This window comes from Sarcophilus harrisii, chromosome X (genome assembly GCF_902635505.1).
Source record: "Sarcophilus harrisii chromosome X, mSarHar1.11, whole genome shotgun sequence".
Lineage (NCBI taxonomy): Eukaryota > Metazoa > Chordata > Mammalia > Dasyuromorphia > Dasyuridae > Sarcophilus > Sarcophilus harrisii.
The window spans coordinates 73287624-73307004 of record NC_045432.1 but is presented as its reverse complement, the minus strand read 5'-3'; the positions used below and the strand labels follow the sequence as shown (position 1 = coordinate 73307004).

Below are 19381 nucleotides of genomic sequence, written 5' to 3'. Positions count from 1 at the left end.
AGAGCTAATTTTTAAGTCTTTGTATAAAACTGAGCAGGCGAAAACCATTATAATGGCCTCTGACAGATCTCACCTTCCATCTTTGCCCCCATTATGTTTATCTTGGTTACCCAGTCTTCAGTCTGGTTCTGCCAAAGCTTTCTAGTTCCTCCTGCCATTTCCCTGGGCACTAGAGCTCTCTACTTGACTGGGCCAACAACTCTTAGACGCTTTCACCTGCCTCCTTACCCCAGCAGAGTCATGACCCCGGGGATAGCACTTAAAGAATAGGCTGGAGGTTTTAGAGGGTCATTCACCTCAGTGAACTAGGAGGATTCATCTGACCTGCTAATCAGTGATATGATGATCCAACTTGTAATAGCAGTAATTTATGTACTTTAGAGAAAATGTCTATGTCTTTGCAGCAATTCATTCTAAATTGATGAAGTATTTAGGAGTTGACAAAAGGAAAAAGCAAATTATTTCAAGTCTTGGAATAAACAGGAAAAGGAAGATGAAGACTAAATTTGATTTATAATTCAGTATTACCTACTTTACATTCAGTTTTTGGCCTTTCAGACTGCACTATGAAGTTTGAAATTAATATTAGGTCATTAAAGGAGTTTAACAATGCACTTGTTTGCTACAATTTTAAGAACATACATTTATTTCATTAATTTTATTTTAATTAAAATTTTATTTTTTATTTATTTAATTTGTATCTAAATCAACGGCAAAATTTCAATAATTAATTATTTAAATGTTAATTTAGTTAACATTTAAATTAATTATTTAAATTTTAATTAAATATTAAATAAAATAAAATACTTATTTTAGTTAAATACATTTAGTTATCACTTAGTGGTTGTTTACTGGAATATTTAACATAGCAAAAAAATATCCCCAGATTCCCCACATTCACCTCTGTTAATTACATCAGAGGCAGTGCATCCTTAGTGACTTGACTGTTTTTAATGAGTTTAAGTAAATACCACATCAGAATGAGATTTTTTTCATCTGAAAAAAAAATCACCTTAACTTTAGGATTTGGGGCTTATGCTTTTGTAGACTGAAATTTACTTAACCTTCAAGCTAAAGAGACAGAAAGCAGTTTGTTCTTTGGTAGACAGATTTCAGTGACCTTTGGATGGTTACACGGTGCTTTTCCACTGCAACTCTCCTTCCAGAAAAGGAAACTGAGGCTCAGAGACACTGTGATCAGCCTAGAGTCACATGGAGGGGAAGGGAAGGGAGGGAAACAAGTATTTCTGGGGTAGACACTGTACTAAATGCTGGAATATTTCATTTGATCCTCACAATTCCCTGTTAAGTGGGTGATATTAGCCTCATTTTACAGTGAGGGAAACTAAAGCGAATTGAGACCAAGTGACTTGTCCAGGGCCACACAACTAATAAATGTATAAAACTGTATTGAAAAACCAAGGGCACACCTTAACAACCCTCCCATATGGATTTTTTTTTTTTGGACAAGGTAAAAGAGGTCATTCTCTGTCTCATTCTTTCTTACCCAGCCTTAATCACTGAATGGGTGAGGCCTCAGTCAGACTGAGACCTGTTAAAGACCTTAGCTTAAAAAGGCCAAGGTCTCCCTCTGCATCCAGGGCCATCTCTAGTCATTCCGATCTCTTTCTCTGGCCAATGGACCCAGATGGCTCCAGAGGAGAAAGTGAGACTGCTGACTTTGTACAGCCCTGTCTCACTTAAATCCACTTCACTTGCATATCATGGCATCGCGGCCCCGAAGTCTTGGTCCTCTTCATAACAAAGGACAAGACAACAAAACTCTATTGGAACTCAGGTTTTCCTGAGCCCTCTAACCCTGAATGTGTACCACCTAGTTCCTTAGGTTACATACATAGTAAGTAGATTAAATCAAGTCTTCTTGCCTAGTATTTTGAATCCTTATGTAAAGTATAATTTAAACCGATGCACTTTAAATTTTGGGCAAGCTGTGGTCAAATCCTGCTTATACTTCTAACCCAAACTTATTTTAATTACACATAGAAGCTTATGAGCTATACTTTTGCTCCCTTTGGTAATCTTAATCATGAAGAGCTCACACCCAGTCTTCTTGTAGTGTGAGGTTAAGTATAGCATCCTTGGAAGCTCTGAATAAATCCTTTTTTGGATACCTTTTCTGAGAGACAGCCTGCTCACTCAGAGTAAGCAGTGGCTATACCCTAATGTTAATAGAATGTGCCAGTTTAGCACTCATTGAATTGTCTGTGTTTTGTATAAACTCCAGATCAGCTTTCTAGGGAACCAATTATAGAGCTTCTTGCTATATTCAAACTCACTTTTTCAGAAACAGGCATCCAAGTTATCAAGTAGCCAGGAAAGGGATAAGTGATATTTCTGGCAGTAATCTCAAATGCGGTTTGTGAACGGAGCATTCTTGTATTCTCTTCCATTTAACTTGGACCCTAAAAGGCTCTATTTAAACAAGGGAGTTTTAGAGACCCATTTACTGGGGAATGGACAATCGGATGAATGTGTACATGAACACAATTGCTCTGAGAAGGAACAAACACGATCAATACAGAGAAGCTTGAGAGAGTCTGTGTGAAGTGATGCGAAGGGAATTAGGCAGTTCTACAAAGTGATTATACCACTTTAATTGGAAAACTTTCTCACTCCTTCCCTTTCTTGGCAGAGGTAAGGGGACCCTGGGTGTGGAACATTGCCTATAACAGAGTTCCCCCCCCACCCTCCCCTCCCTCTTTAATGTCAGGAATGGTGGCTTTGAAGGAAGGGGAGAAAGGATACAGTGATGGGACAATCGAAAGATTAGACTAAAAATTTATTAAAAAAACTAAGAAACTCCATAATAACAACAGGTAGACCTTAGGAACTGCCCTTGTCCTTCAAGGTTTTGCCTGTAATAAGTGTAAAATTGTCTGTGCAAGCAATAAAATCCATACGTTTAATGCTCATAATATAATAATGTATAATAATATATTATTAAATTATTATTATAATTTAAATTAAATTAAACAGAGGGATCGTTGTTATATTAAAGCGGTATGTTGTGCATTTTATACATCCCCAAGTGGCCTTCTCCTCCTTGTACCACACTTTCACCCCCAATGCCCCCCAGGCCCTCCTGGTTCAAAATGCTCAAAATTATTAATTCATGAGCTAGAATATTGGTATCAAAAAGTTGGATCTCTATTTCTGGGAAAAGCTGCCGGTCATTAAAAAAACTTTGCGGTTTCCTAAAGGCCAACCAACCAACCAGCTTCTCTTCTGGTTCAGGAGCAGACGCAGTCATCAGTTCTGGCTGTCCAAGACATTGTCCATATGCTGATGGAGGAACTGCAGAAGTTATAGGTAGCACTGTGCATTATAATTCAGAAAATAGTCTTTAACCACTTGATTTTACCCATGTGAATAGTTAGGCACAACTCTTGTAACTGCTTTAGGTCTCTTTGGAGGAGTGTCTGCTAGATTTGGGGGCTTGATGGAAAACCAGCATGACATCTTTCACAAACAGTAGCATCTGGAAAGCTTCACTAGCCAGAGGGAAACTCTCTTCAGTTTAGATTGTGAAGTGGACAGCTTTAGTGAAAGGATACAGTTCTGTATTGTGCCTCACCTACTATAGACCATCTCTATTAGAGTTTTCAAGAAATTTTCAACAATTTTGCTGTCAGGACAGGAGGTACTTACTGTTTTATAACAGAGAAGAAGCACAGGGTAATTGTGCATCCTCTGTGTTTTTCAATCACTTGTATGGCAGTAACATTGTGCTCTGCTGTGGAATCTCTCTTGTGAAAGTCTGCCTGGTCCCGATTAATGTTCTCAGTGCAGATGCCCTGTGTTTAGAGAGAGGCTCATATCCTTTTACTTTGTCAGAAAAGTAAGACTATTGCATCAATAGCTGCTGTTCTCAGTTTTGTCTTTTGGGTATCAATGATTATCAAAAATGTATTTTTAAAAATTTTGATTATCATGGATGAGTATTTGATAGTATATGTGTGTATATGAAATATATACATATATATATATATATATATATATATATATATATATATATGTACATCTCTCTATATGTATGTATATGCAAGTGCAGGGGTTACCAAAACATTTAGATTAATAATCCATTTCAAGTCTTCCCCCTTCCTAGTCACATCCCCTTACGAGAGGACCCAAAGATGGAAGACCCAGTTTGGGGACAGCAATTGCAACTTCAGAAAATTCCTATAGCTAGCTATCTTTTAGGAAAAAGGAGTGATGAGCATACAGATTAGGGGACTTCCCAGGGTTTTCAAATAAGAGAATTTTTTTTCTCTTTGTAACCTGTGGAAGGGAAGAGTACCTGTTTAGATGAATTCAAAGCTCCCTTGCTCTGTCTGTATAAATCTGTGTAAATTCTTAATGATGAAGCCGGCAAATCCTTTTAAACAGATCATGGTGAAGATATTTGGAGTAAATGAGGGTTCTCATGTAAGCAGCCCAGCCCCGCTGAGCCTTGGAACCCAGGTGTCCGAACCCAAGTTGAGCTCCCCTTTCTGAACCCCCTGATATTTTGACAGCTTCTGGTTTGGGGATTTGTTTTGTGGCCTTCAAAAGACACCAAAACATGGCTCCTTAAGCCAGGGTTGCTTGTGATGGAAGAAGAGAAGACTGCCTAGTAAATGCTTAGTAAATAAATGAACGTTTATGGTATCACGGAGGCCTTGGGGGAGACTGCCTTACACTCTTACTATTGCCTTATGTTGCCAATTTCTTCTGATACTGAAAGGTGTTACATGGCAGTTCTCCAGAAAGCGCACACCAGTTGGTACCCTTCGGCAAATTGTCATCCTATGAACGTGCAAACCTTTGCAAGGTGAGATTGTCTAGAAGCTTGGAAGCTGCTCTGATTTTATTATTTAAATGGAACCTCTAGAATTCTGTGTAAGGCTGATTCTCCCTACAGCTCACATATCTCCCTTACCTTTAATGAAAGGAAGCCAAGGGTATGAATTTTTTAAGTGCCCTGAATTTGGAATCAGTCCTTGAATTTGAATCTGGGCTCTTCTCTCTTAGTGCATGTGAATATGGCACTTCTCTCTCTCCGGGCCTAATTTCTTCATCTGTAAAATAACGTGGGGTGGGATTGGAAAACTACAAAGTAATAGATCTTTTGCCTCCCAAATTTGTGGGTTTTACATATAAGCAATTAAGATATTAACCCTAAATTCAGTGGTAAGAATACAGTGTTAAGACACAGAAGTGTAGATAAGATCTACATTGTTGCAGTATAATGTCTGATTACAATACTTCCAGTTTTCTATTATCTACCATATTGAAGGACAGGAAGGATGATTAAGACAATCACCAAACAAAATACAATCTAATGTATTTCATTTCATTCCCTTGCCCATCTTTTGGTGGAGTGAAGGAAGAATGGAGAAAGACATGGATGGACTGGTTTGCACCTGTGTAATCAAACTATTGCTTTGGCGATGCTTGGCAGAAGTGCCATTTGGTTCCGGAGGCACCAGTGGCAACCAGATACCTGCCACATTTTCCTTCAGCCCCTATGTTTATCTTCAGTCATCGTGAGTTTAAAAGTTGCCAGTATTTTTACTGACCAGATTCCTATGAAATATGATTTATTAGATAAATATAAAAGTCATAGCATGCTAACTAGATACATTTTCTGCAGTTTGCCCTATAACTACTCAACCTGCCGATCCCGGCACTGGCATTGACGTCAGAACCACCTGGGCCCTGAGCCCAGCTTCTGTGTTTGTATCAAAGAGACAGCTCGTCCTGAGGTCTCCAATAATCATATTTGCAGTCCTTGCCTTCTGGGCTGGATGTGAACAAAGCTTTTTCTAAAGCTTTGAGAAGTTGTAATAGCTAGGTACTTTAGGTGGTACTTGAAAGGTTACCAAAGGCCATGCATTAAGACCTGTAGTTTATCAGCTTAACAGCTCATTTTGTAGAGAGCATCATCAGGTTGGCAGCTAGGCACTGTTTAGCCTCGACTCCTGGTCCTGAAGAAATTGCTCTCTTTGCCCCAAGGTTTTTTCCTGTCACCCTCCAAAGTTGGGTAGCTGATGGTCAGATGACATGAAACTGAGGCTTAGAAAGCAAGGGATTTGAGCCAGTGGAAGATCCCAGATCTCTCCTCATTGGAAGCTCTTTTTGCTACATCATGATACCTTGAGCATTTAGAATATGAACCAATTAATGCCATAAGAATAACTTTAAGAAAACCAGGATAAACACATCAATGTTAGTGATCAATATTTGCATAGTAGCTTGACAGGATAAGCCTTAGGACAAGATTTAAAGAATTTTCCAAAGCTTAGGGAAGCTCTAGCATCTTCTCTGTCCCAGTCACCTCTTCTTGATGGCTGCTTACCAGGCTTCCTCTCCCTCTCCCCCTAGAATTAAGCCAAAAACAACCTTGTCTTGAGATCTGGAACCTTGTGGCTCCCAGCCCCAGTTCTGCTGGTTGGTGCTGGGGCTTTGGCTCTGTGTCAACAGCTCACCGCTTTAGCTTGTTCCTTTTGGCTTCCGGCATCAAAAGCCTTTAATTGCCGGCTTACTCTAATTACTTTAGCTTGGCCTTTAGTTCTGTCTGTCCTGCTCCAAACACCTTCTTTGGACCAGTGTTCAGCCCCACGCAGCTGAGTTTCTGAAAAGCCCCTTTAGAGTTTTTCTTCTTGTTTGCTTTGTGAAAAAAAAAAGATGGGTAAAAAGCCCCCACCTCGGGTGCGTGTTCAGATATTGTGCCCAGTGGTCTCTTTCTAGCCAAGAAATAAGTTTGCCAGGCACCCAACTGGCCTCCTGCTCCCCTAGCTGTGCTCTTGTCTTCTTCCTTATCAATACCCAGTTTGTATTGAATAACTTGAGATGGGTGGTACCTTTATCCACTGAGCATCCCATAACCTGACTAAATACTTTGTAATTGGAATCCAACTTAACAACTTAGCAAAAGGAAGGTATTTAAACCTTCCATCCGGTGTGCCCTTTTCCTTCCAGAGATGCAAGGGGCCAAGGAAAGGGCTTCGAGGAAAGAAGGGCAAACATCCACAGTTCCTGAGAGCTGGATCTCTATCTTAAGCTTCCTTTTAAAAACCTGGTCTCTTCTCTACCATTCAAGGCTCCTTGTGAGGTGAATAGGTAGTTCTAAGAATCAGGAAATCCTGGGACTCCTACTATCACATTTCAGCTTACCACTCAGTAATTAGTCCTTTCATTTTGCTGGTGACAGCTTTTTTTCAAAATCCATTTCTCTTGTATGTAACTAGGCTCTCATTAGGTTCGGGCCTTGCTGTGTTAGACGAGTTCTTGGTCTGTGCTCCTTTGCTGCTGTGTGCTTCAGTTAGTGGGGAACTGACTGAGATGCAGGGACAAACTTTAGATGGTACTTTTCTATCATTCTAGAGGCTTCATGGTGGAAACAGTTCATAGAATCATAGATGACAAACTGAAAGACACGCTAGATGTAATCTTGTTCAACCCTCTCGTTTTAGGCCGAGAGAGGAAGAAATCTGCTGGAAGGCCCATTGATCCCCTTAAGAGGCCAGGCTGAGATTTTAAGCCAGGCCTCCTGACTAGCTGATTTCCAACCATTGTATCTTATTTCATAAATGAATGATTCTCAGAATGATTGCATGGCATGATACACTTTATAAATAACTTAGTTTAGCAAAAACCAGATTTTCAGAAATCATTATTTGGCTTATCTGTAGTTCAGTTTTATTTTGGACACATTCACTGTGTAACTTTTAACCTCTCGAGTCTTCTATAAATAATACATTGGATTCCATTTGTTTATCAAGAGACGATGGGACTGTGCTTGATGCCATAGTGAGCCGAGCCCAATGAAGCGAGCATTAAAATCTTTCTAAGTTGTTCTGAGCCTTTGATAAATGAGGACAATATATAAATATATATATATATATATATATGTATATTAGTCGTGAAATGGGTCTGCCTGAAGCAGCATAGTGGTGGGGTTTTTGGAGGTCTTTCGTCTACCTGGAGCAATCGGAACGCCAATGTGGTTGATTCCACACTGATGGTGTGGTGCATTTTAATAGATGCTGGCTTTTAGCACAGGGCATTGTCCTTTATGAAAGTCCTACTCATTTGCTGCATCATGGTGTAGAGGTGACTTCTTACGTGGTCTCACGCATTACGCCGGTAAGAGTAGAAAGTCTGGCAAATTCTATCATGCTGGAAATGTTTTAAATATGGGCCCAGTTATTTGCTGTTTGAAGACTCACACAATTAGGTACAGGTTCATCCCTTGGCTGGACACTAGAAAACAAGTCTTTGGTCACAGCTACTTTTGAATCAAAGAAATACAAAATGGCCACCCTTAGGCAAGTCAGCAAGCATTTTATTTAGTGCTTACCTTGTGTCAGACAGAGCTTAGCCCTGAGAATTCAAATTCTAGTGAAAGACAGTCCCTGTCCTCAAGGAGCTTATGATGAGGGAAGTCTAAGGGTAGAGGAAGGTACCATCTTAATGGCTAGAGAGAGGCAGAAACTGAAACAGAATTTGGAGAGTTGTTGCTAGTAGGAACAGTGGAAATCCTTGGTCAGCTTGGTGGTACAGTGAATAAAACTCCGGGTCTGTAGTCAGGAAGTCCTGAGTTCAAACCTGGTCTCAGACACTTCCTAGCTGTGTGACCCTGGACAGATTATTTAACCCTTAGTTTCCTCATCAGTAAAATGATGTGGAGAAGGAAATGGCCAACCACTCCAGTATTTCCCTAGAAAACCCCAAATGGAGTCCTGAGAGAGCTGAATGTGACTGAAACAACTGCACAACTGAGAAGTCCCGAGGTAGAAGGGAGTGACCTTTCCAGGGTGAACTTTGAGTGGCATGGTTAAGAAAGTCCAGTGAGTCAGGAGTGGAGCCCAGGGAGGAATGAAGACGTGGTTATCCCGGGCATTTTCCTTAGAATAGTGGACACTCTTCGGGTGGCCTTCTCCTGTTTCTGCAATCATGGCAGCCGTATGGCAGGAAGACGGGCAGACGGTTCTAAGGATCCCGGTTTTTAGGCCATCTTTAAACATTCACTTTATTTTTGCTATTCTAAACTTGAGATGCTGGTCCAGAGACTAATGGGTCAGTATACTACTGAGGAAAATGAATCTTAGCACTCTTGCCATTCTCATTATAAATGAAACCAGAAGAGATAAGGAACTTGGCACTACCTGGAAAGATGGCATCCAAGTTCTCCTAAGGGTGCTGAAGAAACATTAGAACCATGGGATACTTTGTCATCTCATTTCATAGTGTTTAGATAAGTGTAAGAAGACCACCCCGAAGATAACTGTAGTTTATGCTGGACCATCTGTTATAATGGATTAGGAAAGAGGAAATATTTAAAGGACTTATCCAAATCTTCCAAGCCAAGTGTATGTGTCTCTCTCTGTCTCTCTCTCTAAATATGTGTGGGTGACATCCACACACACACATGTATATATGTTTGTTAATATTGGGTGACTTCAGTGCAAAGTGGACTTTGGGAGCAGAGGTATGAGCGGGGGGGGGGGCATGCCAGGAGGGGAATCCCAACTCTACCATTTAACTCCCTCTGTCCTGGGCCCTTTTCTTTTTTTGTTCTGTGTAGTCTGACTCGGTGTAGTTTCCACAGATTCAGTGATTGTATGCCTGAGGGTGACTCCCAGATTTAACAGCCCTGACCCCTCTCCTGATCTCTCCAATAAAGCCTGTTAGATGTTCTGCTATCCCATATATAGCTTAATATCTCAGGGCTGTGTTACATTCTACATATTCACAACTGAATGCTTCTTTGCCTGCACTTTCCCCTTCCAAACTGTCCTATCATTGTCTGGGGCAGCCTCATCCTCCTGGCCCCGGGCAGGTTTGACTCCTCACCCTCACTCCACCTATCCCATCCATTGCCAGATCTTGGTACTTTTCCCTTCTTACTGTCCCTCATATGTATGTCCTCTTCTCTCCACCCACACAGACAAGTCCCTACTTTACATCCTCCTCCTCCTCTCTCACCCGGCCTATTGCAACAGCCTCCTATTTGATCTCTGCACCTCAGGTACCTTCCCGTGGATGCTCAAATGATTTTCTACAGCCTCATCTTGCGTAGCTTCAGCAATTGTCCGCACAGCTGCCCAAGTGATTGTCCTCAAGTTTAGACCTTTCCATTGAAGAGTGCAAGCTAATCCTTTTAGCTCCCTGGTTTTCGCCCACTGGCTGTCCTGCACACATACTCTAATCCTGCTAGAACGAGTGCTGTCTCCCAGGGTGCCCATCTGCCTTTGACCTGGCTCCCTCACATCCCTGCAGTATGCTTTCCTTCAGGCTCTCCGAATGCCGATCTGCTTTTGCGACTCAGCCGAGTCGCCACTAGCCCTTCCCTCCTAGATCACCTTCCACCTACCCTGTGTTATTTTACATGTACCTGTTTGCTTCTATCTTGTCTCCCCCGTTAAAATGCAAACTTCAGGGCAGGAATTCTTTTGCCACTTCTTTGTATCCCCCATGTGGCCCGGTAAAGCCCTCTATAGATGCTTTTTTGATAGGGCTGGGTAGGATAGGAGATAGAGCTCAGGAACACGAGTTCAGATGTGGCCTCAGATATTAGCTGTGTGACTCTGGATGAGTCCCTTATCTTCTCTGGCTGCCTCAGTTTTTTTTTTTTCAGTTTTAAAAGGAGCTAACAGTAGCTCCCAGAGTTGGACGTTGAGCAAATTCGATGCTGTTTATAAAGTGCTTAACATGGTGCCTGACACATAGGAGGCAGCTAATAAATGCTTGCTCCCTTCCTGCCTTTGATACCCGTGCAACTTTGGGCACGTTATTTCACCTCTCTGGACCTCGGTTTCCTTCTCTAAAAACCGGTGCTACCTCCAGGTACAACAAAGACCAGGAATTGAGTCCCATCATTGACCGAGACTTATTTTTAATGTAGATTTTCTCTGAAAGCAGCATCAAAAACTGGTTTTTCTTGTTATAGGCTCACTGGTTGTAGTGAGGGTCCCCATTACCCTTGGGCTATAGCAGCATGTCGCAAGCCACATGGAGCATTCTCTGGGTTCAGTGAGTCAGTCACTACAAGGGACCAAAGATACTCAGAACACTGTTGAGAGGCTTGAAATGGAGCAAATTGGGTAAAGTGCCTGATCTGTGTGTGTGGTCTCCATCTTTAATCTTTTTGGAATCGAAATCATAATCTTTATCAATTTTCTGTAGTTTTAACCTTTTATATGTGGCATTTTCTCCAAGTGAGGCCCATTATACTTTCAGGCATAACTGGAATTAATTGTGGTGCTTGTTTAGTAGAAACATGGCCTCAGCTGGGATGAAAGAGGTTACGACAAAGATTTGGGCCTTTTTCCAGGAAAATGTACAGATCTTTAGCCCATAAGAAGATGGAATCCAGTTTGCTGTACGTGGGAACTGTTTCATTGCAGATTTTCCCAGCTAATTTTTTAGATATAAAAAGAGAATGCCTTTCCAATTTTGGCTCTTTATGTGCTTTCCCCAGTTTGTATGTGGCCATATTGGGGGAGGAGAACCCAAATTGAAAGGAATCAAATGATCAGTGTGTGGCCCCCTGACTATCTCATGGTGCTAAGGTTCCAAGTATAGCGGGTTTATCTAAATACTGGTAAGCTTCACATCGTGGTTGGCACTTCAACAGGGTGAAAATTCCTTGCATCCCTGAAATCGAATGTTTTCTGTCTTGCAGGCCCTATTCCTCTCCTTTTCCCATCTCCACAGAGTTACCTCTTACCTAGATGCCCACCAAAGGTCCAGGATATCTAGCTTTTTTTTTTTTTTTTTTTTTTTTTTTTTTTTTTTACCTTTACTCTATCTTTAGTCTACCATCTGTCCAGTGTGATCTTAGCTCCTGTCTTGCTGGCAGTGACCTCCCTGGGATCACACCCTCTGAGTTAGCCCTGTTCTCTCTTCTCACTGTCACTTGGTGGTCTCTTTAGCTGCCTTGAGTTCAGTTATAATCTCTATGGTGTTGATTGGTCTATACATCCAGCTCTTATCTCTCCCCTGAGTGCTACTCCTCAATCACTAACTGGATACCAGACTTTTCCATTTGGATTACCTATAGGCATTTCAAATTTAGCTGTCGAAAACAGAATTGGGATCTTTCTTCTCTCCACCCCCTTCCTGCTTCCCTGTTACTATATAGGGCCCCACAAGCCTAATCATCCAGTTGCCATGACTCCTCCCTCATTCACACACCCTCAACCTCAAGCTTCTGTCTTCATGTCACTTTCATACATCCCCTCCTGGGCTCAGACATACCTCCCACCCTAGTTAGAGCCTTCCTGCCTCAAATGTTTCTCCCTCCTCAGGCCTTCTACAAAGCTGTTTAAAAAGTACAGATCTGTTCATGGCTTTACCCCCTGCTTAAGAAACTCAAGTGGCTCCCTGCTGCCTCTCAGATAACCTTTTAAAGACCCTTTATACAGAAAGTCTTTCCTGCCTCTTCGCACTTCAACTAGCATGCTCCCTCTGCTATAACCATAGGATTCCTTTTGAATATGTTACGTGTGTACCATTATCCACTTTGTCTCTCTCATTAAAATGTCAGCTTCCCGAGGGCAGGAGCTGGTTCGCTTTTATCTCTGTTCTCAGCATCAACCGTAGTTCCTGGTACATAGTAGGCACTTAATAAAGCGTTCTGGTTTGATTGACCTTGGTTGGTACCCAGTAGTTTGTCATCCCTTTGGGCTTCAAAGAAATAAACATTCTCCCTACCCCTTGTTCTCAGGGAATTCTTTCTTATAAGCTTTCCTGTTTCTTGAGATAAAATTATTATCAAAAATACTCTGCAAACTAAACCGTTCCAGAGATTGGCCAAGGCTACCAAGGTGAAATTCAAAAACTTCCAGGAGTCATGGGTCTGGGCCTGGGCAACTCTTCCATTTTTTACCTCTCCTCCCCTCTTTATTTGTTCCTAACTCTTGCCACTTCTGCAGTCTGTGGGGTGGGAGGAATTGGGAGTACATAACACCCAAGTAATTGCTACTGATCTGGGTTCTGGGAATTAATATCTCCTTTTAAAAATGAGTACCGTGAAAATTGTAAACTTTTAGATTTCAGAGGCACTGTGGAGATCCATCTGGTCATTGGTTCAGAGTTTCAGAGATGGAAGGGACTTCATGTAGTTCTTTCCTCTCATTCTATAAAAGAGGCAACTGAGATCCCAGAAAGGTGACATGGCTGAATGATCTTTCCAGTGGTCCAGTGGTGTCTCCATGTGCTGCTGATAGGTTCTGAGAACTTGTGTTAAAACAATGGGCATACCGAGGCTAGAGGCTGGGTCTCTTGACACAAACAGGGCCCTTTCTTTTCTGTTCTGAATGAGAATTGCACTTATTCGCCCTAATAGTTGGAGCCAGTTCTGCTCATAGTGCCCATCCCTGGAGTGCTTGAAGGGTTCGGAGGTGATTTCTAGAGATCATCTTGTTTGATTTCCAGCTCAGTTATTGCTCTCTTGATCCTCAAGAGGAAAGAGCACTGGATCTGGAGTCTAAAGATTGGCTTCAAATCTCAGTTCTCCCCCATGACCTTTGTTTTGTAATCAGTAATGGGGATGGGAGAAACAGCGGCACTGATCTTTAAGATTCTTTCCAGCGCTAGACCTCATCATTACATTCTCTCCATCTTTGAAAACAGCAGAGCAAGAAGGGGCTTGTCCACCTAGGCAGTATAAATGCAAGATGTGCATAATAAGGAAAAAGGCCTCTGAGCAGCCAGCCAAAATGGAAGTCACATAATCCTTTAAGAATAAAGGGAAGAGAGGTAATCGCCATTTATAGAGCACCTACTATGTGTTTGGAGACCCTCAGGTCTTCATTCACAGCTGATCAAATCTTAATTGAGATAAAATCCTAACATTCTGTAGTTATTTGGTTTTCCATCACAGAAAAGATTGGAAGCGGTAAATTAGAGTCTGTCATCTTTCAGAGGCACCATTTATAACAGCAAGAAGGGACAATTGATCATCCAAAAACAAGAGGAGACAGTTTGGAATTGTTTAGTATAAAATCTCAGTCTGCTTCAGAGTTCAGTAACGGCCTCAGGTGCTATTTGAGAATAATTGATGTTTTCATTTAATGTGATAGTTTAATTTAATGACCATGTGTCACTGAGAAAAGGTGAAATTGTGTTGTTAAACCCTGCTTTAATAAAGCAGGGATCTGTATAATTCATTTTAGATGGATTTGATGAAAATTGCATTCAAATAGAAAAGAGCTAATCCGGAGTCTACTAGGAGGTGCGTGTTTGTATAGAACACTCTTCCCTGGCACTGCTCTTTTGGGCTGCTTCTTGAGTTTTGCCAATAGATGAGTTCAAAGGTATATTGAATATTAATCTGATTTTCTTGTACCCCATCAAATATTTGACTCCCCTGGCATAGTCCCAGCCAGCTTCAGGAATAGGCAGTTATGTAAACCATCATTTCAAGATGGATATCAAAAAAGACTTATCACATGAAAAGAGTAGGTACCCAGGACTGGTCCCATTCACTCTACATTCTCTTTGCTCTTTGATTTTCTTGGCACATATGAATTGCTATGGTCACCTTTGCAAATTATGTCTATCCCCTCTCTACTTTTGACTAGAAGCTAATATGTTTTTGTTGTTGTTGTTGTTTTTGCTGAAGCAACTGGGGTTAAGTGACTTGCCCAGGATCACACAGCTAGGAAGTGTGTTAAGTGACTGAGGTCACATTTGAACTTGGGTCCTCCTGACTTCAGGCCTGATGCTCAATCCACTGCACCACCTAACTGCCCTGAAGCTAATATGCTTTTTTTTTTTTAAATTACAGCTTTTTATTTACAAGATATATGCATGGGGAATTTTTCAGCATTGACAGTTGCAAAACCTTTTGTTCCAACTTTTTCCCTCCTTCCCCCCACCCCCTCCCCCAGACAGCAGGTTGACCAACACATGTTAAATATGGTAAAGTAGAAGTTAAATACAATATATGTATACATGTCCAAACAGTTGTTTTGCTGTTCAAAAAAAAAAAAAAAGAGTCAGACTTCGAAGTAGTGTACTATTATGCAGGCGGACAAAAATAGAAGGATTGGGAATTCTACGTAGTGGTTCATAGTCATCTCCCAGAGTTCTTTCGCTGGGTGTCGCTGGTTCAGTTCATTACTGTTCTATTGGAACTGATTTGGTGCATCTTGCTAATATGCTTTTGATGGATCAAAGGAGAACTTAATTATGCCCTCTTTAGCAAAATACCATTTTAAAGAAAATTTGTGGTTTGTAATTTGAAAGTGATTATGATGTGGAGGTACCCGTCTCACCGAATTTACTTTGCCTCTAGGAGCCAACCAGAAACTCCATCATTCCTTAGTCAGACTCCCTATTCTAGGAAAGAAAAGTGGCTGGGAGATTGGGATGTGACAGAATCCATCTTGATTGAAGGGGAAAGCACTATGGGTGGCGACTGAGAGCTCACAGAAAAGACTTGAATACTCTATCTAGGCTTGAAAGAAGTGGTTGAGCATTTCTGCTCAGGGAACTTGCTAGATCACACGTGGTGGGAGGAGCCAGGCATTGGGGGAAGAGTTCTTGTGGCTATTTGGTCACCTCTTCCTTTAGAATTGAAACTCAAGCCTGGTCTGGGTAAGCAAGGGGTGCCTTAGGCCCTAGGATCTTCTAGCTGGGGTTTCAGCACTTCCCTAGTGCTCAACTATTGCGATTTAGTGCTGTGATTTCTTTTCACCTTAATCGTCTGGTAAAACGTGAATTCCTAGAGCATGAGCACCTTGGGAGGACGGGGATTTTGTGTGATTCACTTTCAGATCTGCACCTAGTGTTGTGTTCTGCATATTAGTGAGGAGCCACTCGATGTTTATTGAATTGGATAAATATATAAGAAAACTAACTCACTTGTGATTTTCCGTGAAGCTTTCCTCCGATATTCTAGGCGTGAAGCCTGAGTGTGTGAGGCTTAGTGTTGGATGGGGATGGAGCAAAACCAAACACGATTGAAGTAGGCCTTTTCTCAAGCTCAGAAAAAACAGCCCAGGCTCCAAGCTGAGTGCCAGCTGCCAGAGAACTCCTGGGGCTCTGGGATGGATTCCTCAGGGAGCTAGGCCATCTGTTTGCCTTTGATGTGCATAGTTTATTAAAAAGAGCCTCTTGGTCAGGGAGCCCTAGATTCCAATCAGACCTCATGGCTGGCAAATCCTCTCAGTTCCTTAGGCACCCACCTCCCCAAGACTTTTTAAGTTGTTGAAGAGCTGCCCTATCCATATGGAAGAGAGAGTTTCTTCACCAGGAGCTCCCTATATTGAGGAGATCACAGGGGTACATGCCCAGCCCAAGTAGTTGAGAAGCAGTGACCATATTAAGGCGTCCATATAGATGTAGCTTCTTCAGTGCCAGCTGGGAACTAGCAGCCTTTGGGCCAGTGACTGGCTTCCATCAACCCAGAAAATCAGTGATAAGAGAAATGTGCGATGGTATTCTACCCTCTCACAATTATTCAGATAGATGAGCTTTTATGTGATGGGATTAAGCAATCTCATGGGTTCTTTTTGGTGAGCTGAAGCAAGGGTTCTTTCTCTTCTTACACATGTGCTCCTCTTGCACGTGTCCTTCTGAACCTTCCTCATCTGCCAGCAACTACTGTCCTTCTCTTCTTATCGCCCCCTCTTATGGGAGGGAGATCTATTTGAATGTTGGTTTACTTCCCATTGATGTTACTCAAATGATATTGATTGTTAGTGTTCCCGCCTCTTTCTGGCTAATGTAGAAGAGTCTCCTACTTCCTCGTTGTGTGGCTTTGGACAAGTCACTTCCCATCTCTAAAATGAGAGGATCGGATTAGTCTGTCTTAGAGGTTTCTTAGAACTCTGAATCCTGTGTCTTAGAAGCTTAAGGGAAGTTCCCTTGGTGGAGATCTTTTCATTTTTGTGGAGTGATTCAAGGTTGTGTTCAGTTTTTAGCATGCAAACTTTGTTGTCATCTCTTATGTATGTAGGAGAGAGTTTGAAATCTATGAGAGGTTGTAGAACTGAAACTGATAATCCCAGGGAAACCACATATTTACTGCATAGAAAAGTTACTTCATTTTTGGAAGTTTTTCTAAATTATGATTTCTTCAGTGTTTATACTCAACAGATAATTTCTACATTTTAGTAAAGAGTACCCAACCTAGAGTTTATGGAAGTTTTTTTTAAATATATTTTGATAACTGTATTTTGTTGTAATCGATTTCCTTTGTAATCCTGTGCATTTTATTTTATGCTTTTAAAAGCATTTTTCAGAGAGGAGATCCATAGATTTCTCCAGAGATTGTCAGAGGGGTCCATAAAATGACAAACATTATGAACTCAGACCTTAGTAGATGGAAACTAAAAAAAAAAAAGTGTCAGCTGTAGGCCAACCTTGTGGTGATGAAGCTGTCATTAGAAGTAAATCCTAAGTTAACATTAGCAAGGTACTAAAAATGGAAGAATGGAAAGGCCACGTTTGAACTCAAGAACTGCTGAGTCCAGGGCCAGTGCTCTATCCACTGTGTCACCTAGTTGTCTTTCAAGTCCTTGTTCTGATGCCTGTATGTTCATAGATAAGTTATTTATAACCTCTTTGAACCTCAGTTTGCTCATCTGTAAGGTAAGAGTAGGAATTGCTAATTACCCGACAGGTTTTAAAAATGTAAATCAGTTTCTAAATATTAGAGCTGTGTATAAATATCTCACTGTTACGTAGGCCTGGTGATGACCCATAAGTTTGTGGTGTTAGGCCCGGCCAAGGTAATTTGGGAGAGGCTCCTTGCTGGCTTGGTCATGGGATGATGAGTTTTTCTAGCCAGTGCAATTCTCTAGAGCCTCTTCACTGAGGCACACAGTGGGTGGTGATTTGCTTTAGTAAACCCACACATGGTTGTTAAGGGGTAAATGGATGTTTTCAAGGAGACGTCTAGTGGATGGCCCTTAGCAATCTGCTTGGCCCTCTTTTGTTTAAAGTTTGTTATCTGAGTCCTGACATAAAAGCTTAGCTGGCATACTTGTGTCCCTAGAGACACGAAGCCGGGGGGGGGGGGGGGGGGGGGGGGGGGGGGGGGGGGGGGGGGAGGGGGGGAGCTAACGCTGTGCCCGACAATCAGGATGGAAAAAGAAACTCCGCCAACTAGAATGGTGGGTTACCTATAATGACATGTTGTTGAAGATTCCATTTTGTATTTTGGAGTAGTGACTGTGTTGGAGTTTTCCCGCCCACTTACATCTTTTTGCTTTTGTTTTGTCAACAGGTCTCCAACAAAGATGGGTTTTCCATCCCTGAAGGTAAGTTCTTAAACAGATGTGTGCATCTCTAGATTTTGTCAAGCTTTCTTCTTTTCTTTCTACTTTCTCTAGATCATCCTTTCCTCCCTAACAACATTTAATAGGCCTGACAATCCTTTGTATGTCACAGCTTGCCTCACAAGCGGCACATTAAAGCAGTACCCAACTGTCAGCTAGTATACTATTATGTTACTTGTTCATTTATTTATTGGTTTGGGCCTGTGGTTTCATTACTGTAAGGAGCTCTAGTGTGCAAAGTTCTTTTCCCCGTGTAGATTGGCAAGTTACCAGTGGGCCCACATTTGGTATAACTTAGATCTTCTTTATTCCAAGGCCAGCCCTCTGCCCAATATACAAAGCTGCCTCCTAAAACATTATTTATTACTGGATATATAAATAGGTGCTCTAGAAACATCTGACCTTAAATATTAAATAGTCCATGCTAATATAGGATAGGGATAAAGATTGAACTAACTTCATTGGTATAGGGAACTTCCTGGTGAGGACCTTCCCTTTCTCTTCCCTGCCCTCCCTTAAGGGAAATGCCTTCTCTCCAATATCGTGTCTTAAGAAGTTGTCAAGCGTATGTGTCAGAGGCAAGGTCTGAACCAATGGTTTCCTGGCTTCAAGGCTGGCTAGCTGGCCATTAGAATGTAAGCTTTTTAAGGGCAAGAACCATCCCTTTTACGTTTGTATGCCCAGCATTTAGCACAATTCCTGTTACATGGCAGAGTCTTCCCTTCCTCCCTCCCTCCTCCCCTTCCTTCCTTCCTCCCTCCCTCCCTCTCTTTCTCCCTCCCTCTCTTTCTCCCTCCCTCTCTTCCTCCCTCCCTCCCTCCCTCCCTCACAAAGCATATGCATGGGTAATTTTTCCAACATTGACCCTTGCAAAACCTTTTGTTCCAAATTTTCCCTACCTTCCCCTCACCTTCTCCCCTAGCTGGCAGGTAGTCCAATACATGTTACATGTGTTGAAATACATGTTTAATCATGGCAGAGTCTTAATGAAGGTTGGATCTGTCTATATCACACTGGCTCACTTATCCCATCATAAAGAATATAGCTATGTGTCCAAATTTCCTTTGGTTTCTAATCTTTAGTAT

The 19381-nt window shown here is 41.7% G+C and overlaps 1 protein-coding gene across 1 annotated transcript in view; it reads left to right on the top strand.

Moving 5' to 3' along the window:
• The window catches only part of WDR44 (WD repeat domain 44), an 82996-nt gene that overhangs the window by 8324 nt on the left and 55291 nt on the right, over positions 1-19381 (top strand). Inside the window, exon 2 of the mRNA XM_003775020.4 lies at positions 18245-18278. Within this exon, the coding sequence (XP_003775068.1) occupies positions 18245-18278 (34 nt within the window). The remainder of the gene's footprint in view (positions 1-18244; positions 18279-19381) is intronic.